The sequence below is a fragment of the Hypanus sabinus genome, chromosome X1 (assembly GCF_030144855.1).
Source record: "Hypanus sabinus isolate sHypSab1 chromosome X1, sHypSab1.hap1, whole genome shotgun sequence".
Lineage (NCBI taxonomy): Eukaryota > Metazoa > Chordata > Chondrichthyes > Myliobatiformes > Dasyatidae > Hypanus > Hypanus sabinus.
This window is the reverse complement of record NC_082738.1, coordinates 3784367-3805855: the sequence shown is the minus strand read 5'-3', so window position 1 is coordinate 3805855 and position 21489 is coordinate 3784367. Positions and strand designations below refer to the sequence as shown.

The 21489-nt window shown below is 42.3% G+C and overlaps 1 protein-coding gene across 3 annotated transcripts in view; it reads right to left on the bottom strand.

The window, feature by feature from the left end:
• The window catches only part of fam171a2a (family with sequence similarity 171 member A2a), a 270163-nt gene that overhangs the window by 13370 nt on the left and 235304 nt on the right, over positions 1-21489 (bottom strand). For all 3 annotated transcript variants that reach the window (XM_059955684.1, XM_059955685.1, XM_059955683.1), the window contains one exon: positions 10355-10471. In XM_059955684.1, coding sequence (XP_059811667.1) covers positions 10355-10471 — 117 coding nt within the window. The remainder of the gene's footprint in view (positions 1-10354; positions 10472-21489) is intronic.

Genomic DNA, 21489 nt, shown 5'->3' with positions numbered 1-21489 from the left:
TATGCAGGTAGATTGGGTAAATCAAGTTGGTGCTGGATCCCAAGAGAGGGAATTTGTAGAATGCCTACAAGATGGATTTTTAGATCAGCCTGTGGTAGAGGCCACCAGGCAAAGGCAATTCTGGATTGGGTGTTTTGTAATGAACCAAATTTGATTAGGGATCTTAAGGTAAAGGAACCCTTGGAGGCAGTGATCATAATATGATTGAATACACTCTGCAGTTTAAGGAGAAGATAAAGTCAGATGTGTCAGTATTACAGTGGCGTAAAAATAATTACAGGCATGAGAGAGGAGCTGGCCAAAGTTGATTGGAAGGGGACACTACCAGGGATGACAGCAGAACAGCAATGGCTGGAGTTTCTAGGGGCGATTGGGAAAGTGCAGGATAGATACATCCCAAAGATAAAGTAGTGTTCTAAACAGAAGATAAAGCATCTGTGGCTGACAAGAGAAGTCAAAGACAGAATAAAAGGAAAAGAGAGGGCATATAATATTGCAAAAATTAGTGGGATGTTCGGGGATTGGAAAGCTTATAAAGAAGGCAACAGAAGACCATCAGGAGTCAAAAGATGAAATATGAAAGTAAGCAAAGAAAATGAATCTCAGGGTTGAATATGATAACATATATACTTTGATAACAAATTTACTTCAAAATTTTGAACTAAGCTAGCCAATAATGTAAAAAAGGATACCAAAAGATATTTCAGATTTATAAAGAGTAAAAGAGAGGCAAGAGTGGATATTAGACCTCTGGAAAATTACACTGGAGGTAGTAATGGGGGACAAAGAAATGTGGATGAAATTTATTAAGTATTTTGCGTCTGTCTTCACTGTAGAAAACACAAGCAGTATGCAGAAATTTGAGAATGTCAGAGGGCAGAAGTGAGCATAGTTGCTATTACCAGGAGAAGGAAGCCTGGGAAACTGAAAGGTCTGAAGGTAGAGTCATTGGGATCAGATGGTTTACATCCCAGGGTTCTGAAAGAGATTGTGGAGGCATCAGTAATGTTCTTTAAAAATCAATAGATTATGGCATGGTTCAAGTGAAATGGAAAATTGCACATGATACTCCACTCTTTAACAAGGGAGGGAAACAGAAGAAACGGAAGTTATAGGCCAGTTAGCCTGACCACAGTGGTTGGGAAGATGATGGAGTCCATTGTTAACCTTGAGGTTTCGGGGTACTTGGAGACGCATGATAAAATAGGCCATATTCAGCATGGCTTCCTTGAGGGGAAACTTGCCTGACAAACCTGTAGAAAATCTTAGAGGAAACAACAGGCATGATAGACAAAGGAGGAGTCTGTGGATGTTGGATTATCAGAAGGCCTTTGCTTAACAAGACCCCATGGTATTACAGGAAAGATACTCCCATGCATAGAAGACTGGCTGACTGGCAGGAGGCAAAGAGTGTATTCTTGTTAGTTGCTTGTGACTAGTGGTGTTCCACAGGAATTGGTATTAGGAACGCTTCTTTCCACGTTACATGCCGATAATCTGAATGACAGAACTGATGGCTTTATAGTCAAGTTTGCAGACCATACTGATGAGGGAAGGGCAAATAATACTGAAGCAGGGAGTCTGCAGAATGACTCAGACAGATTGGAAAAATGGGCAAAGAAGTGGTAGGTGGAATACTGTATCATACAGTGAAGTATATGGTCATGTACTTTTGTAGAATGACTATTTTCTAATGCTGAGGATTTATAAGGCATTGGCCAGTCTGCACTTGGAGTATGTGAGCAGTTTTGGGGTTCTTTTCTAAAAGATATGCTGGCATTGGAGAAGGTCCAGAGGAGGTTCACAAGAATGATTCCATAAATGAAAGAGTTAATGATGTATGAGTGGGGGAGTCTACGACCAGAGGACACAGCCTCAGAATGGTGGGGAGTCCACTTAGAACAGAGATGAGGAGGAATTTCTTTAGTCATGGGCGGCCATGGTGGCCAAGTCATAGGGTATATTTAAAGTGAATGATGATATAAAGGATTTCAGAATGCATACTGTATACATTTCTCTGACATTAAATATACCTATTGATAGGTTCTTGATTAGTCAGAATGTCAAAAGTTACAGGGAGAAGGCAGGAGAATGGAGTGAAGAGGGATAATAAATCATCCATGACGGAATGCTGGAACAGACTCGATGGTCTAAATCTTATGGTCATTTTCTCCTTACCCTTAATCATTAACATTTTTACTCATCAACCAAAAAGTGGTGTTTTCAATCATTTCCAATCTCATGCTGCGGTGGCAATTTAGGATGGGGAGAAGTGGTGATGGGGTGGGGACAGGGAGAAGAGAGGGAAAACTTTGGTAACACATCTAAATGTCTTGTTTTATTTGGAAAACACAATACTGCCATAAATGTTTCAATCTACTGCGCTGTGGAATATTAATAAGGTTCTGTTGGACAGCAGACATCATAGTTTGCCAGTTTATTATTTATAGGAAGAAATTCTACTACATGCATCATTTTGTTTACAGTAAGTGCACAGCACACCAGAGTTGAGGCATCAAGTCTACAAATTTTCAATTTAATTCCCTTACGTGGCAGAAAAAACAAAGCACCCGCCTTGAATTCATACCAGAAAGAGAAGACTTGATCCTGATTTCTGTCAGCATTTCTCTAAAGAGAAAATGCTCTGTTGAAAATAGGAAGCCCACATTTGCAGTTAGAGTATATCCTTTCATATGAAAACTCCCAAAACTAGATTCTTGGATGGCCACGGTGCACTCCCACAGTTATTTTGCGCATCCAGCGATCACCTTTGCTTTGCGCGTCCAGCAGTCACCTTTATTTTGCGCAAGTCAAATGAGCAAGAGGGATTTCAGCAGAAAAATTGGGGCAAAGCCAGAGACGTCAGTGATGAAGAACATGTCAATAACATTAAATAGTGGTGAGAATGTGGTACATTGATCCACAAAGATCACATACAGTAATGATCAAGCATCTTTGAAGTATGAGCTATGAATTAAAGCATGTGGCAGAAAACTGTACATTGCAACAAAATAATAGATAAATCCCTAACCTGATTTTAATTTATGAGTATTGGTAATAAAATTCTTATCTGGCTTAAACAGAAGGTAATTAAGTTTCTGCAGAGATATGTTGGAAGCATGCAATTTATAAAACATGTGGATTATCAGTAATTAGCAAACTCCACTTACCCGCTCAGCAAATTTAAAACTGCGAAGAAATTTTTTTAAATTACAAGCAGCATATTAATGCCATCAATTCTATCCAGATTCTAAATGAAATGCAGATATTTATTAAAAATAAAAGACTAAATGCAAGAATTTGAATTGCAATTGCAAGAGGCTATTGAGACGCTGCTTCAATGTTTTTGGCCAATGGAAAGATAGGAGGGAAGGAAGAGCTCAGTTACATGGGGCTGTTGTTCTCGGGGCAACGATGGCTAATGGTTAGCTCAGCTAATGAAAGGGTTGTGATTTATATTCATAATGACATTGAGCGCCATAAGAGGCAGTAAGTCTATATCAGCTCCCGAAGCATTCCCATTAATCCCAAATAGTTCCTTGAGGCATTGAAACAAGCCATTGCACCCACTGAATCCATGCTAGCTCAGAGTCATAGAAATGTACAGCACAGAAACAGGCCCTTTGGCCCATCTAGTCCTCGCCAAACCATTTAAACTGCCTACTCCCATCGATCTGCACTGGGACCATAGCCCATCCATGTACCCATCCAAATTTCTCTTAAACATTGAAAATCAAGCTTGCATGCACTACTTGTGCTAGCATCTCGTTCCATACTCTCACAACCCTCTGGTGTTCCCCTTAAACTTTTCATCATTCACTCTTATATTCCTCCACTAATTGCTCCTCTGCAGCCCAATCTTCCGATATCTCCATTAACCACCTAGATTCATTTACACACCAGGGTAATTAGTTAACCTACAATGAGATGAAACCTAAAGTTGAAGAGCCCTGAGGAAACCTACATAATGACATACAGAACATGCAAACTTCACACAGACAGCAGTGGGAGGTCATGACTGAACCTGTGAGGCAGCAGCTCAACAAGCTGTGTCATTGTTCTGCAAATTTACATACGCATACACACCAGAAAGCATAGTATGAAAGCAGATTTGATATTAAACTTTGAAAGGAAATCAGATACCTGTAAATTCACAAAAGTTCAAACTACTACTAAACTTTTGGAAATGAGTGACAGAGTGAGATTAACTAGATAGCTCATTCAAGGTTGCAATGGGCCAAGTAGTTCCCTTCTGCACTGCAAGATGCATAAAACAAAACAAAGCCCAAGGGGTTTAATACTTTAGTTATCATCAAGTATCATGGTATTGCCCATACCATTCAAATATTCTCACTTTAAATTGAATTGAAGACGTTACTCCCTGGTTATTACGATTCCGCTAACGCTTTGACTGTTCCCATACATTAGACTACCCTTCAAATCTGTCCATAGCTCACCATGAAATAATTTCCCTCTGTATGTGAAATCAGCACTACAGAGTGCTTACAAAAAGTAGCGGATACAGCCCAGTCCATCATCGACAAAGCTCTCCCCACCATTGAGCACATCTACATGAAACACAGTTGCAGGAAAGCAGCATCTATCATCAGGGACCCCCACCACCCAGGTCATGCTCTCTCCTCACTGCTGCAATCAGGAAGAAGGTACAAAAGCCTTAAGACTCACACCAACAGGTTCAGGAACTGTTATCACCCTTCAAACATCAGGTTCTCGTACCAAAAGGGATAACTTCACTCAACTTCATTTGTCCCATCTTTGAAATTTTCCCAAAACCAATGGACTTACTTTCAAGGACTCCATCTCATGTTCATGTTATTTATTGCTTATTCATTGTTATTATTTATTTCTTTTTGTATTCGCACAGTTTGTTGTCTTCTGCACTCTGGTTGAACAACCAAGTTAAGTGGTCTTTCATTGATTCTGTTATTGTTATTATTCTATAGATTTACTGAGTGTGCCCACAATAACATTAGTCTCAGGGTGAAAAATCCCAGTCACTTGGCTTATTCTGATTTTCGTGTCATAGAGCACTACAGCACAGCAAATTCCCTTCGACCATGCCGAACTGTCATCCTGCCTACTCCCACTGAACCGCACCTGGATCACAGCCCTCCATAACCCCTTCTATCCATGTACTTATCCAAATTTCTCTTGAATGTTTCAATCAAACCTGCATCCACTACTTCTGCTGGCAGCTCGCTCCACACTCTCATCACCCTGAGTGAAAAGGTTCCCCATCAGATGGTTTATCCTTAAACAGTTTACCTTTCATCCTTAACCTATGACCTCTAGTTCATCACACTCAATCTTAGTGGAAAAAGCCTGCTTGCATTTACTCTATACCCCTCATAATTTTGTATACCTCAATACTTTGATTTATGAAGGCCAATGTTCTAAAACCTCTCTTTACGATCCTATCTACAGTACCTGCAACACGAGTTTCAATGAATTATGAATTTGTATTTCCAGATCCCTCTGTTCTACCACACCCCTCAGTGCCCTACCACTCACCTTGTAAGCCCTACTCTGGTTGGTCCTACCAAAGTGTAACACTTCACACTTGTCTGCATTAAATTCCATCTGCCATGTGTCAGCCCATTTTTCCAGCTGGTCCTGATCCCTCTGCAATCTTTGATGGTCTTCCTCACTGTCCACTAAACCCTCAATCTTGGTGTCATCCGCAAATTTGCTGATCCAGTTTACCACATTACCATCCAGATTGTTGCTATAAATGAAAAACAACAACAGAGCTAACACCAATCCCTACTTCACACCATTAGTCACAGGCCTCCCGTCAGAGAGACAACCATCTACCACCATTCTCTGGCTTCTCTTATGATGTCAATGTTGAATCCAATTTGTTACCTCATCTAATAAAGTCTTTCTCCATAGTCTTACATTGTTTTCTGAAGTGTACGGTAAATTTACAACTATCCTGGAGACACATCTTTAATTAAGCCATGTCCAGCTAGGATCACACTATTATCAAAGTACCTACTTTCCAATTTACAGAATGTTGCCTGACTAAAGGTTCACCAGGAAAATATCTTTTTTCATAAATCAAGGAATTTCAGTACATCCACTATTTGATAACAATGGTTGTTAATTGTTGTATACTTGCTTCCCCCTTATTAATTCATAGTACAACAGTAGGTGTAAAACTGAATTAGGACTGAAGGCAGCTCAGACTTATCCATTCAGCAGCCTTGATCATAAATCTCCAAGTACTTCTTTTAATCTCCAATGTCACACTCACACACTGTGTTTACTCACTGTGGGCTTGTGAAATTCGCACACTTAATTCACCCAGCTGAACATAACTCTGCCCTAGACAGTCCCAAGCCCGGCTGCAAAAGGAGGAGGGGTGGGCATGAAGCTCGCAATCCCCTCCCGTGAAAACCCAGAGCTACAGAAGCTCTAAAAACCTCATCACTGGGAGAGGAAGGATACACCAAGAAGATGGGCTGCACCTGGAAACAACATGAAAGACTGGCTCAGGACAGAAGACTCTGGTGAGCTACTGTCAAGTGAGCGATAAATACATCCCAAAAGAGCAGGCAGACACCAAAATAAAAGGATGGGAGAGCGGAAGGACAGCTAGAAGGTGATAGGTGAAGCCAGGTGGGTGGGAAAGGTAAAGGAATGGAGAGGAAGGAATCTGATAGGAGAGAATAGTGGACCATCGGCACTTGCAGCTCAGGACTCCTCCACTGTCATTACCAATCCTGGTTCCAACAACCTCGAGCAGATCCAGAGCCCAAATTCTACTCCTATGATCCATTCTCCTCTCCTCTCCTATCAGATACCTTCCTCTCCACACAAAATGCTGGAGGAACTCAGCAGGCCAGACAGCATCTATGGAAAAGAGTACAGCTGATGTTTTGGCTGAAACATCGACTGTTTACTCTTTTCCATTGATGCTGCCTGACCTGCTGAGTTCCTCCAGCATTTTGTGTGTGTTGCTCAGATTTCCAGCATCTGCAGATCTTCTCACATTTATGATTAGTTTTTATGTTAACTTGACTTTTTGATATGCAACCCATAAAAGCTACATGATAAGGAGTAATGCACGATTTCCACTGATTGGTGATTTAATAGGCAGGAGACATAAATCAAGGAAAAACAGGAAAGGAATTAATGGAGGGGTGAGTGAAGGTTTTCAAAGAGTTGGAAGAAGTTTGTGGAATTTGAATGAAATAAAATACAATGGAAATGTGGGGAAAGTGTAGAGGATCAAAACAGCTGGAGCAGCATCCAGTGGTTTGCAACCACCTCTATAACACTTCTGCAACACCCTCGTGGCGAAGCAGCATTAGTGAGGCCTGTTCAATGTTACTGAAAGAGGACTCGTCATGGCAGGCGCAGTTCTCAAGGAGGAATGTAATTACCCCACGGCTAGTCAGGGCACCACTCCCTCGACTTCAGAATGCCCATAAAGCTTGCAAAACCCACCTGAACACACTCCCTCCGCCCTACATGACACAGCCTTTGGCTCACCTCCAAATATAGCCCTTCCCCTTACCTACTACTTTGCCAACAGCAGCCGGACTTCTGATACCACACCCAACAACCAACTGATCCCATTCTCGCAACCGCACACTAGCAATATCTAACAGTCTATTATTGCCAGTACAATCTTCTATGCAGTAGTGTGCATGGTGTGCTGGGGCAACAGCAGCAACGTAGGTGATGTGAACAGGCTCAACAAACTGATGAGAAAGGCTGGCTTTGTTATGGGAGTCAAACTGGACACACTGGAGGCTGTGGTAGAACAAAGGACCCTAAGGAAAATTCTGGCAATTCTGGACAATGTTTCTCACCCCCTGAATGCCACCTTGGCTGAACAGAGGAGCACTTTTAGTAACAGACTAAGACAACTGTGCTGCTCCAAAGAGCACTATATGAGGTCATTCTTACCCTTAGCCACTAGGCTCTAAAATGAATCCATCTATAACTGGAGAAGTGATGATCCCCTCCTGTTAGACTGTGGTAACTTATTGTTTTATTCTCTCTACTTCTCTTCTAATATTTATATCTGTACACTAGTAATGCTACTGTGACACTGTAATTTCCTTTGGGATCCATCTGTCTATCTATCATACTCTGCAAGCACTCATCCCCTCACCATACAACTTGACTGCAACCGCAATGAACAGTCCCCAACTCCTCACCAACCCCTTGCTAATCCCTCTTCCAATCTCCTCACTGACATTATTAACACATACCCCAACCTCCCTTCCAATTCCTTCATCCCATCCCACCGTCCAAGCAACATAGGAATATATCATCACTCTTTCACCATTACCAAGTCCAACTGTTGGAATTCCCAACCTAAAAACACTGTGGAAATCCCTTCACCAGGAGATTTGTGATGTTTCAAAATATTGATTCATTGCCACCTTCTCAAGAGCAATGAATGTTGGCCTAGCTGGTCGTACCACAATTACCCCTTTCCTTTTCCCATTTTACACGACACTCTGCCAGCTTTGGAATTCACCAGTCGTAGCCCTTGAACAAAATGTTTGCTGGTGCCTCACACAGAGCCTTTACTGGCAAATAGCAGCTCCTCAACAGAGGTTTTCAAGCTGAGAATGTTTAAAATGTGGAATTTGAAATGAAAGAGAAGATTAGCTGTTGTTGGTAGGGTTGCTCGCCGAGCCTGGAGGTCAGGTCACAAATGTTTCATCATCAGTGCACACTTGAGTGTTGTTTCTGCTAACTGCTGGTGTTTATATCGGTCTGGCTCATTCTGACTGGTTTGCTGTCGCACTGGCCACGTCTCTGCTGGAACTGAGGAACCAATGCTCACAATGACTAATAACCACAGATACAGACCAGCAGAGATCACTCTGCTATCCAGTCGGCCAGGACCCGGCAGAGACTAGGGACCAGCGCGACAGCCAACCAATCAGAACGGACCATCACAAACATGAGCACTCGGCAGAAACAACACTCAATTGCATACATATGATGTCACCTCTACAGTGACGTAATGTTTGCAACCTGACCTCCAGGCTCAACGAACAACCCTACAGCAAGATGTAGAATATTCTGCCAGATTGTATTTGAAAGAGTTCGCTGACTAGAGAGCAATAGAGCACAGGAACAGGCCATTCAGCCCAAGATGCAACTCCAACTTAAACTAGTAATTGAATGCCCACTACGTTAAACCCTTCTGCCTACACAATGTCCATATCCCTCTACTGTCTGCACATTGACGTGCCTATCTATGAGCTTCTTAATTGCCTCCATCACCACCCTGGCTGTGCATTCCAGGGATCCACCACTGTGTGTGTAAAAAAAACCTGCCCTGTGCATTTCCTTAGCAGGGATCTCCTTTAAACTTTCCCCCTCTCACCCTAAAAAAAAAATGCACACATTCCAGTTCTAAAAGAACACTCTTTTTAAACAGAATGAAGAAAGTCATCACAAAAGCAGCATCACTAACAACAAACAATGGGATAACTTGATGGGAACCATGTGCAATTTCTACACACCAATAGCCTGTAATCCAGCTTGGTCCCAATTTAAGATCATTACATCTTGTTAACTTCCTTGCAGTAACATTAGCTGGTACGTATTTCAGAATGTGTACAATGTGATGCTGTTCAATATAATGACGTGGTATGTTTTACTTAAGGTTTCAACCACTTCTAGACGGGCTGTGCTTTCACTGCTGAAGCAGCAAATCAAACATTGCTCCTGATACCTCAGCCCAAGATCAAGGCTGATACTTCACTTCAATACAGAGGGTTTGTTGCACTGCCAGAGGTCCCATCTTTAGATGACATGTTAAATCATCCACTTTGCCAGATACCACTGAGAGTTCCCTCAGCACCATTTCAAGGAGCAGCTGCACTGAGCCAAGATTTCTCTCTCAACCAACAACAGGCCATTATCACATTGTTATTTGTAGGAAATTGCTGCGTATTAAGTGATCATGTTTCTTAAACTATAACAAGGATTGCACTTCAAAAAGCACATAATTAGCTGCACATTGTTTTTGGACTTCTGGTAGCCACGAGGATGCCAAATAAACACACATCTCATTTGATTCTAAGTCCAAAAAATTCATAAATCAATATGTAATTCACTCTCATCACAATTATAAACTTCTCAGAGATGCAAACTTAACCCAGTGGAAGCAGGAAATTGAGTGGCTCATTAGTTGGACACTTTACTCACTTACCAATCAAACATTCATTAATTAAATCTGCAGAACTTTGCGTGAAACTCCATGCAATGGTCAGATTCAATAGCTAGAGCCACTTGGAAATCAGATCTGCTCATTTAAATGCTCAGAGGAAAGTTAGAGAAATCCAGTTCAGCTTACCTTGGGTTAAAGGAAGCATTGCTGCTACCCAGTAGCCCAGCTGGGGAGCGAGGTACGACCAGGTGAGTTGGCTCCCATCTCTCTTGATCATTCCCGTTCCACTACTGACCCAAGCCCCTGGAACACAGAAAATGAAGAAGCAGTCATTTTCACAGCATCAGAACTGGCTGTATGCTGAGACTTAAACACAAACAGAACATCTCCTCTCCCCATGCTCAGGATGGTTGACTCTAGTTTAGAAATGAGAGCTACATGTTTCGAAGACTGCAATTAGAGGAAGTGCAATATTTTCCCAAGGATTTTTTTTTGTCAGATTGATGTGCTTGTGACCTCGATAGGATTTTTAAACCTGTAGAGATTATTCCTGCATTAGAACCGTGTTGGCTATAATTACAGAATTCAGAAATCACTATCCAAAGATTTGAGATACAGAATAACATTTGCTTGTGGAGAATCCGTGTGGAAAACATAGTAAAGAAATCAACACAATTTATTGTATTTCTTGATGCAGGCACAATGATTATCATGGCAAATCATGATACAGATCACTTGCTTGGAATGAAACCACCAATAACATTGAAACCACCCATTGTTATGCATCTCCCATAACACGGCAACCTGTAAACTTCCAGTTTTACAAAAAGCACAAAGGTACAACTTTAGAAAGTGTGGGAGAGTTTTGAATGAATGGAGAAACTAAAACACTATCCTTAAAAATTTGAAGTTAAATACATGGAACTCTGCCATTACTGAAGAATTATAATTAAAAACATGTACATTAGCTTTGGTTTGACCACACTGTTGCCATCCATATTTTATAATGAAGATATGTGGACAAGATAAATACAAAACATCATTGACAAGGGAGGCTATCACATACGTTTCTTTAGAAATGCAGACGCTGACCGAGGATGCGACAAAAGTAGCTGAAAAGGTAATTAAAGATACTTTTAACTCTTGAATGAGTTCCATGTCAGGTCCCTTAATGTAAAATTGTCACAGTTGATTTCAATAAGGAATCAAAGCAAAACATCTTTACCCAGGGAGTGGTGGGAATGTGGAGTTGTAATCACATGGAGTCACTGATGGTGAAGGTAGTCTCACACAGAACGGAAAAATCAGTTGAAACATATAAAGAATATAGTGAGCTGAATTAAGGTGGCAAGAAGCTCAGAAAGCATAAACACTAGCATGGTTCTCTGGGGTGGAATGACCTACAGTATTTCTCAGCTGAGGCTTTTATGCTCCCTGTAAGTTCCAAGTATTTAACTTCAAATTGCATAGGAGGAAGAAGAGCTGAGGTGTAAGAACAGATGAATGGAAGGTCCTAGCGTCTGTTGTGTCTGATTCTCCATCAACTTCTCTTTTCCAGCCCAGACTATGCCCAAATTCTCTAATTCCTTGTGCCCACAATTCACAATGACCTGTGTTTTCAATATCTTCTTAGCCAGCACCTCAGAATCAAGGGGGGTCTTAATGTGGCAAGTGAGACTAACTACAATCCCTGACTCTCTCAGTTGCCAGGACTTCATAACATCTGGCAATTCACTTGTTCTGCTGTCAAGCAGTTCCACATTCCCTATGTTTTCTTCTGCCTCTGGTTCTAAGGAACCCATATTTATTGTTATTTCTCTTGTTTGCTACTTACCTGTATTTATTTTAAGCCTCTCCAATACTCATCTCCACCCCACCCCTCATCATTAAGTTAGTCTTTGCTATGTTTTAAAACAATCCCAATCCTCAAGGTTACTTTTTGACAACATTATGATATTCCTGCACTATTGTCTAATTGTTTTTTTACTGAGAAACCAAGGACTGAACTTGTTGACCTGCTAGAGTCATTGAATCAAACAGCAGGGAAAAGGGCTCTTGGACCAACTGGTCCACATCAATTAAATTGCCCATCTAAACTAGTCCCTTTCTCTCTTCTATTCCTTACCCTGACCTCTTAACTCTTTCTCTTCACCTACTTATCACCTCCCCCAGGTGCACCCTTCTTCCTTTTTTCGCATGGTCCACTCTCCTCTCCTATCAACTCCTCCTTCTTCATCCCCATTCCCCACTCCCCGGCTTCATCTTTCAGCATCTAGCTTGCTCTCCTTCCTCTCCCCCCACCACCTTTTTATTGTGATGTCTTCCCCTTCCTTTTCAGTCCTAATGAAGGGTCTTGGTCTGAAATGTTCACTCTTTATACCTCTCCATAGGTGCTGTCTGACCTGTTGAGCTCCTCCAGCATTTTGTATAGGCTGCTCTGGTTACAGTTAGAGTTAGTTACCTGGTGATGTTTACTTGTTGCTCTGTTATTTATTTGTTTATGAACAGCTAACAAAATGGCTGCAACTACATACCAGACTTCTGAAGAACCTTCTGACAATATCTCCAGATCAAATGGCAGCAAGCAATGTGACGTTGAGATCTGAAGGCAGTTTCTATTATGGTAGAGATACAGTCACTCAATAACAATGTAGAATAACCTTGCATACAAAGATGGTAGATGAATGTATCCACTGCATAAATTTGGAGGCAGCAGAGATGAGAGTTCGCAACACTATGGTAACGTTTGTTTCTTTGTTATGAGCCATGTTGTATGACGTAGGTGATCACGGCCTATCCATTCCCATGACTGTTCTTGGCAAATTGTTCTACAGAAGTGGTTTGCCATTGCCTTCTTCTGGGCAGTGCCTTTACAAGACAGATGACCCCAGCCATTATCGATACTCTTCAGAGTTTGTCTGCCTGGCATCAGTGGTTGTCTAACCAGGACTTGTGATATGCGCCAGCTGCTCAGACAACCATCCACCATCTGATCCCGTGACTTCACGTGACCCTGATCGGGAGGCTAAGTAGGTACTACACCTTGCCCAAGGGTGACCTACAGGCTGGCAGAAGGAGGGAGTGCCTTACACCTCCTTTGGTAAAGATGCATCTCCACACACTACCCTACTATGATAAAAGTAAGCTCATTCCCTCGATGAGCACTCATGGAGTGGATCCTGGCAGAAAAGGTGGTGAAATCTTCTAATTATCCAGGTGGTACAGGAGGCATTTGGTGAGAAGATGGCCTCATTATCAAAGGGGCCATAAGAAACTGAGGACCAACTGGCTTCAGACAAAACTCACACAGGGGTACAGGAACAGGAAAAGGAAGAGAACGGACTTTACACAGTGAGATGGAAGTTGCCCATCTGTGTGGGGATAAGAATGCAAGTCATCCAAACACTCCAAATAAACTGTAGCAGCAGTAACATACAGAAGCATTAAAGCTAATATCACAGTTCACGGTGCCTAATCCCTTTCTCTCAGCTCATGACATCACTATCTACCTTGACCACACTTACAGCAGACACCCTTCACCCTCTGAATTGAAATAATTCTCATCTCCCCCTCTACCCCCTCTATTAATTAACTCAAATATATTCCTAGGAGTTACTGACCTCCCAGCTAAAGGAAAAAAAAACCTTCCTACTGACACACTGGCAGTTTTACAACCACAGTGAAATATCTCATTACATCTTCATTCCAAAGGAAATAACCCAAGTTCTAACCAATCTCTTCACAGAACAAAATATCCCTATTCCTGGCAACATCTTTGTTAAACTATGACGACACCACTGTTACTGCACCCTCTGTATGACACTGTGGCCAAAAATATGCACGATACACAAGCTCCTCTGTACATTCTATACCTGGGCCAATGATGCAAAGTTCTCCCAATCTGAGGGCCCTACACTGACCTCTGCAAGGAAGAAATCCTTTCCAATGACACTTTTAAGGATCCGTTACACTGCAGTGAAATAAGTCCCTTCTAATCAAATGCCAATATTTACTTTTCCATGGAGGTCAGTCACCAGTGGTGTGCCTCAGGGATCTGTTCTGGGACCACCACTCTTCATGATTTTTATAACTGACCTGGATGAGGAAGTGGAGGGATGGGTTAGTAAATTTGCTGATGACACTAAGGTTGGGGGTGTTGTGGATAGTGTGGAGGGCTGTCAGAGGTTACAGTGGGACATCAATAGGATGCAAAACAGGGCTGAGAAGTGGCAGATGGAGTTCAACCCAGACAAATGTGAAGTGGTCCATTTTGGTAGATTAAATATGATGACAGAATATAGTATTAATGTTAAGACTCTTGACAGTGTGGAGGATCAGAGGGATCTTGGGGTCTGTGTCCATAGGACACTCAAAGCAGCTGCGCAGGTTGACTCTGTGGTTAAGAAGATGTATGGTGTATTGGCCTTCATCAATCGTGGAATTGAATTTAGGAGCCGAGAGTTAATGTTGCAGCTATATAGGACCCTGGTCAGACCCCACTTGGAGTACTGTACTCAGTTCTGGTCACCTCACTACAGGAAGGATGTGGAAACTATAGAAAGGGTGCAGAGGAGATTTACAAGGATGTTGCCTGGATTGGGGAACATGCCTTATGAGAATAGGTTGAGTGAACGCGGCCCTTTTTTTCCTTGGAGCGATGGATCTTGGAGCTGTTTTATGCCATTTTAGTGGTATTAAAATTGACTTATGGGTCACCTAATGTTGTTCTGAAAGTCACATAGAGAGCAAAAATGACAGCAGAAGAGCGATGATGAGTTTTCCCTGTGCTAACACCATTCTAGAACTGGCACTGCAAGTTCTAGCTAGTCACAATCTGCAGAACAGCAAGTGCAGCCAGCTCGCAGGAGGATATGTCACAAAGCACGTAACATTCTTTTAACTACAGGGGACCGCTGCTGCATAATGAATGGCTGTTGCATGATGGGACGGGGGTGGGAAAGTAGTCTCAAAAAATCAGACCTGCAAAGTCCAGGAAAGAACCCTGGAGTCCACAGAGAAGATTGCTCGTGGGTTACAACCAGGCATTCCTAGCTGTAGCAAGTTGCCAGGGAATGACAGCACTGTTCTGGAGTCTGAACTTTGGGGTTAAAGCTACTGCCTGTGCCCCATGCTTCCTGCTGCAAGAAGTGTGTGAAGTTCCCATTCTTTGAAAGAGGGTTTAGGCAATCTCTCTAATGAAGGGGCTCCATGGACCCTTCAGTTAATGGTGGGGCCAATTCCATAAAAAAAGTTGCAAACCCCTGCTCTAATGCAAGCAGAGATGTGGCAGAAGTAGACTGGAATGATGGTGAAGCCAGTGACTGTGATTGAGGTGAAGTGGTTAAGGTACACGTTTGCTTGTATCTTGGTTCACAACAGTCACTTAACTTAAAGGACAAATGTGAGCAATGGTGTGTTGACTCCAAAAATAAAGATTTAGGGAGAAGAGAAGGAAAAGTTAACCAAAAAATGAAACTAAGTTTTTGATGAGTGCAAAGACAGCCAGAAGTTCATACAAACATTCCAGTCAAGCCTAATCTACACTGATCTGGTAAGATTTGGAGCAGTGTCTGGCCTGGAACCCATGATTGACTCTATTGCTTCCCTCTGATTTAGGTGTCAAGCAAGGTTGACAGCAGGTGTTCGGCACCAACTGCATGCGTTTGACTGGTCTTCCTTATCCTCTTACCAGCTGCTGTCAGAGAAAAGTGCATTGAGTTGCATCCTGCAAGGATTGATTGGCGAGGCTGTGGACTCACTTTAGGGTTTATGTTGCATATATTCTGTTTTGTCTTTGATTCTGGTACTCTGGTCTTGTCTCCCATTCTGATATGTCTATCCATGGCCTCCTCTACTGTCAAGATGAAGCCACACTCGGGTTGGAGGAACAACACCTTATATTCCGTCTGGGTAGCCTCCAACCTGACGGCATGAACATTGACTTCTCTAACTTTCGTTAATGCCCCTCCTCCCCTTCTTACCCCATCCCTGACTTATTTATTTTCCTCCCTCCCCTTTTTTTCCTCTCTCTGCCCATCACTCTGCCTGTTCTCCATCTCCCTCTGGTGCTCCCCTCCCCCTTTTTTTCTCCCTAGGCCTCCCATCCCATGATCCTTTCTCTTCTCCAGGTCTGTATCACTTTTGCCAATCACCTTTCTAGCTCTTAGCTTCACCCCACCCCCTCCTGTCTTCTCCTATCATTTCAGACTCCCCCTCCCACTTTCAATTCTCTTACTATCTTTTCTTTCAGTTGTCCTGACGAAGGGCTTGGCCCGAAACGTCAACTGTACTTCTTCCTATAGATGCTGCCTGGCCTGCTGTGTTCCACCAGCATTTTGTGCATGACATTATTGCTGTTTTTGAGCAGCTAGAAAGTGCGGTCTGGGGTGCTTCAGCGAAGAATGCTTTACCCTGCAGCCTGCACTGGCTAGCAGTGAGACGCTGAACTGAACTAAACTGAACACTGCCGAACTCCTGCTTTGATGTTTGATATCCTGTGCGTGGCTCGCTCACTTTTTGCTGTTTGCACAATTTCTTTTTATGTGCGTTGAGGGTTTGATGTTTTCTGCAACAGGTTTCATGGTGTTTGTTTCATGGCTGCTTGTGGGAGGATGAACCTCCCACAGCCACAGGCAACCTCAGTACCAGGACCTCCCGCGGATACCAAAAAACGCGGATGCTCAAGTCCCTTATATAAAGTGGCGTAGTATTTGCATATAACCTATGCACATCCTCCCGTATACTTTAAATCATCTCTAGATTACTTATAATACCTAATACAATATAAATGCTATGTAAATAGTCGTTATACTGTATTGTTTAGGGAATAATGACAAGAAAAAAGTCTGTACACGAGACGCGAGGCGAACAATGCTCAAACAACGAGTGCTGGAGAAAGAAATTCCAGGTTTTTCTGATCCGTGGTTGGTTGAATCCGCGCATGCAGAACCCATGGATAAGGAGGGCCAACTGTATTGAAGAGTTTCGGAAGGTAAAACAAACTTTGATTGGGTTCTCTGGAGTGTCAGAGGCTGAGAATAGAAGTTTATAAAACTATGACGGGCAGAGATAGGAAAGAGTGAGAACCTTTCTCCCAAGAGTAAAAATACCAAATACTAGAAGGCATTATGTTAATATGAGAGGGATAACGTTTAAAGTTGATATGTGGGACAAAGTTTTTTTTTATTATATACAGAGTGCTGGCAACGGGTTAGAAACATAGAAAACCTACAGCACGGTACAGGCCCTTCGGCCCACAAAGCTGTGCTGAACAGGTCCTTACCTTAGAACTACCTAGGCTTTACCCATAGCCCACTATTCTTCTAAGCTCCATGTAGCCCTCCAGGAGTCTCTTAAAAGACCCTATTGTAATTTCCTCCACCAGCGTTTCTGGCAGCCCATTCCACGCATTCACCACTCTCTGTGTAAAAAACTTACCTCTGACATCTCCTCTGTATCTACTTCCAAGCTCCTTAAAACTATTCCCTCTCATGCAAGCTATAACCCTGCGGAAAAGCCTCTGACTATCCACACGATCAATGCCTCTCATCATCTTATACACCTCTATCAGGTCACCTCTCATCCTCTGTCACTCCAAGGAAAAAAGGCCAAGTTCATGCAACCTATTCTCATAAGGCATGCTCCCCAATCCAGGCAACATCCTTGTAAATCTCCTCTGCACCCTTTCTATGGTTTCCACGTCCTTCCTGTAGTGAGGTGACCAGAACTGAGCACAGTACTCCAAGTGGGGTCTGACCAGGGTCCTATATAGCTGCAACATTACCTCTCGGCTCTTAAACTCAATCCCATGATTGATAAAGGCCAGTGCACCGTATGCCTTCTTAACCACAGAGTCAACCAGCACAGCAGCTTTGAGTGTCCTATGGACTCAGACCCCTCTGATCCTCCACACTGTCAAGAGTCTTACCATTAATACTATATTCTGCCATCATATTTGACCTACCAAAATGAACCACTTCACACTTATCTGGGTTGAACTCCATCTGCCACTTCTCAGCCCAGTTTTGCATCCTATGAATGTCCCGTTGTAACCTCTGAAAGCCCTCCACACTATCCACAACATCCCTAAACTTTGTGTCATCCACAAATTTACAAACTCATCCCTCCACTTCTTTATCCAGGTCATTTATAAAAATCACAAAGAGAAGGGGTCCCAGAACAGATCCCTGAGGCACACATCTGGTCACCAACCTCCATGCAGAATATGACCCGTCTACAACCACTCTTTGCCTTCTGTGCGCAAGCCAGTTCTGGATACACAAAGCAATGTCCCCTTGGATCCCATGCCTCCTTACTTTCTCAATAAGCCTTGCCTGGGATACCTTGTCAACATCATCGATGGACAGAGAACAGTAAGCTCTGACCATCAAAACATGGAGGAACATTCACAACTCCCAGAGCTCCCAATGTTCCTGTATTTTCAGTCTTTGAGGCTGACATGAGAGCATTCTTAAGAAAATTAAGCCCACAGAAAGCATCTGGTCCAGAATGGGTACCTGGCCAAGCACTAAAGACCTGTGCTAATCAACTGGCTGGAATATTCACTGATATCTTTAACCTCTAGCTTTGGCAGCCTGAGGTACTCACCAGCTTTTGGAAGGCTCAATTATATGGGCGCCCAAGAAGAACATGGTAATCTGCCTCAATGACTATCGTCTAGCACCAGTTACATCCACTATGAAGGACTTTGAGAGGTTAGTGAAGAAACACATTAACTCCTGCCTGAAGAGCAACTTGGATCCACTTCAGAATAAGTAGAAATGCAAAAGGACTTATAAAAGAGAAACTCTCTATGACAAATTAACAACCACAGGTACCCCCTCCTTATATAGTCATGAGGAACTGACTGTACTTTCTGACAATCTCACCAATTCTTCAGATGAAGAGACTTTTGCAGCAACAAGCTTCCACATATTGTGATTGAGGAGTGCTAGAAAGACAAACTCAGCAATTTAGCAAATCAGTTATCGTCCTGAATCAAACTGTACTAAATCATTCAAATTCTAGCATCACTGCATTTATCAGTGAAATATTCATTTCACATCAAATCACTCATAGGCTCAGATAATTAACTCATTTGCAAAGCCCGTGTATTAAAAACATTTCTTTGATTTTGTACCTCATTGATAGTTAATTTCTATTAATGCAGAAGTTATTATCTGCAGATAAAGTTTTGCTCATGATCTTCCTTCTCTAAAATTTCCACAATTTATTCTGATACAAATCTCACTGACACAAGCACACAATAAGTAATAATGGTCAGCTCCTCAACAAACATACCTATGAGTGGCTATTCCTGGATCCCCTGCAATACTCTTGAGTGTTGGATTTCATGGGAAGTCTGAATCACTCTGGGGAGTTTCTGAGTGAATTTCAGGAGCAACACAAAACAATCAAGAATCATGTTTCCCTCTGGGCAGAGATGGAGGAGGCAAAGAATGAAAAATAAACAATTATGTATTTTTTTATTTATTTAGAGATATAGTGTGGATGCACCTCAGGGGTGTGTGCTTAGCCCACTGCTCTGCTCTGTCTGTACCCATGACTGTGTGGCTAGGCATAGCTCAAATACCATCTATAAAATTGCTGATGATACAAGCATTGTTGGTAGAGTCTCAGATGGAGATGAGAGGGCGTACAGTGGTGAGATATGCCAACTAGTGGAGTGGTGTCGCAGCAACAACCTGGAACTCAACGTCAGTGAGAGGAAAGAGCTGATTGTGGACTTCAGGAAGGGTAAGACGAAGGAACACATTAGGCAAGATGGCAACTGTATTTCATTCGGAGTTTGAAGAGATTTGGTATATCGACAAATACACTCAAAAACTTTTATAGATGTACCGTGGAGAGCATTCTGACAGGATGCATCACTGCCTAGTATGGGGGGGGGGGGGGGCTACTGCACAGGACCAAAAGAAGCTGCAGAGGGTTGTAATTTTAGTCAGCTCCATCTTGGGCACTGGCCTACAAAGTACCCAGGACATCTTTGAGGAGCGGTGTTTCAGAAAGGCAGCGTCCATTATTAAAGATCTCCAGCACCCAGGGCATGCCCTTTTTTCACTGTTACCATTAGGTAGGAGATGCAGAAGCCTGAAGGCACATACTCAGTGATTCAGGAGCAGCTTCTTCCCCTCTGCAATCAGATTCCCAAATGGACATTGAATCCTTGGACACTACCCCACTTTTTTTTAAATATACAGTATTTCTGTTTTTGAACATTTTAAAAAATCTATTTGATATATGTAATTGATTTACTTTATTATTAGTTTTTATTTTATTTATTATTATATTTTTCTTTCTCTGCTAGATTATGTATTACATTGAACTGCTGCTGCTAAGTTAACAAACTTCATGTCACGTGCCGGTGATGATAAACCTGATTCTGACCTTGGCAAACTGCAGAATTTTCTTATGCTTCACCAAGATCTCCTGTTATTTTTTGTTGATTTAAGAGAAATTGGCCTAAAATGGTTACTATCTCCTCATATGTCAAAGCTGACATCATAGGAAGCAATCTGGTGAGCTCTTATTGTACTTGTTCAATCCTTCCTTACATGGGAAGACTAGACTTGAACACAATATTCCATATGCAATCTTACCAGGGCCTTGCCCAACATATCGATGCAGTTATAAAGAAAGCAAGACAGTGGCTATACTTTATTAGGAGTCTGAAGAGATTTGACATGTCAACAAATACACTCAAAAACTTATGTAGTTGTACCATAGAGAGCGTTCTGACAGAGTGCATCACTGCCTGGTATGGAGGGGACACTGCACAGGACTGAAAGAAGCTGCAGAAGGTTATAAATCTAGTAGCTCCATCTTGGGCACTAGCCTACAAAGTACCCAGGACATCTTCAGGGAGCAGTGTCTCAGAAAGGCACCGTCCATTATTAAAGACCTCCAGCACCCAGGGCATGCCCTTTTCTCACTGTTACCATCAGGTAGGAGATGCAGAAGCCTGAAGGCACACACTCAGTGATTCAGAAACAGCTTCTTCCCCTCTGCCATCCAATTCCCAAGTGGACATTGAACCCTTGGACACTACCTCACTTTTTAAAATATATGCTATTTCTGTTTTTTGCACGATTTTTAATCGATTCAATATACATATAGTGTAATTGATTTGCTTATTTATTAATTGTTATTATTTTGTTTTTTTCTTCTAGATTATGTATTGCATTGAACTGCTGCTAAGTTCACAAATTTCATGTCACATGCTGGTGATAACAAACCTGATTCTAATTCTGGAGAGGCCTTCCAGCCCTTCAAGCTGCATCACCCAGCAACCCTGATTTAAC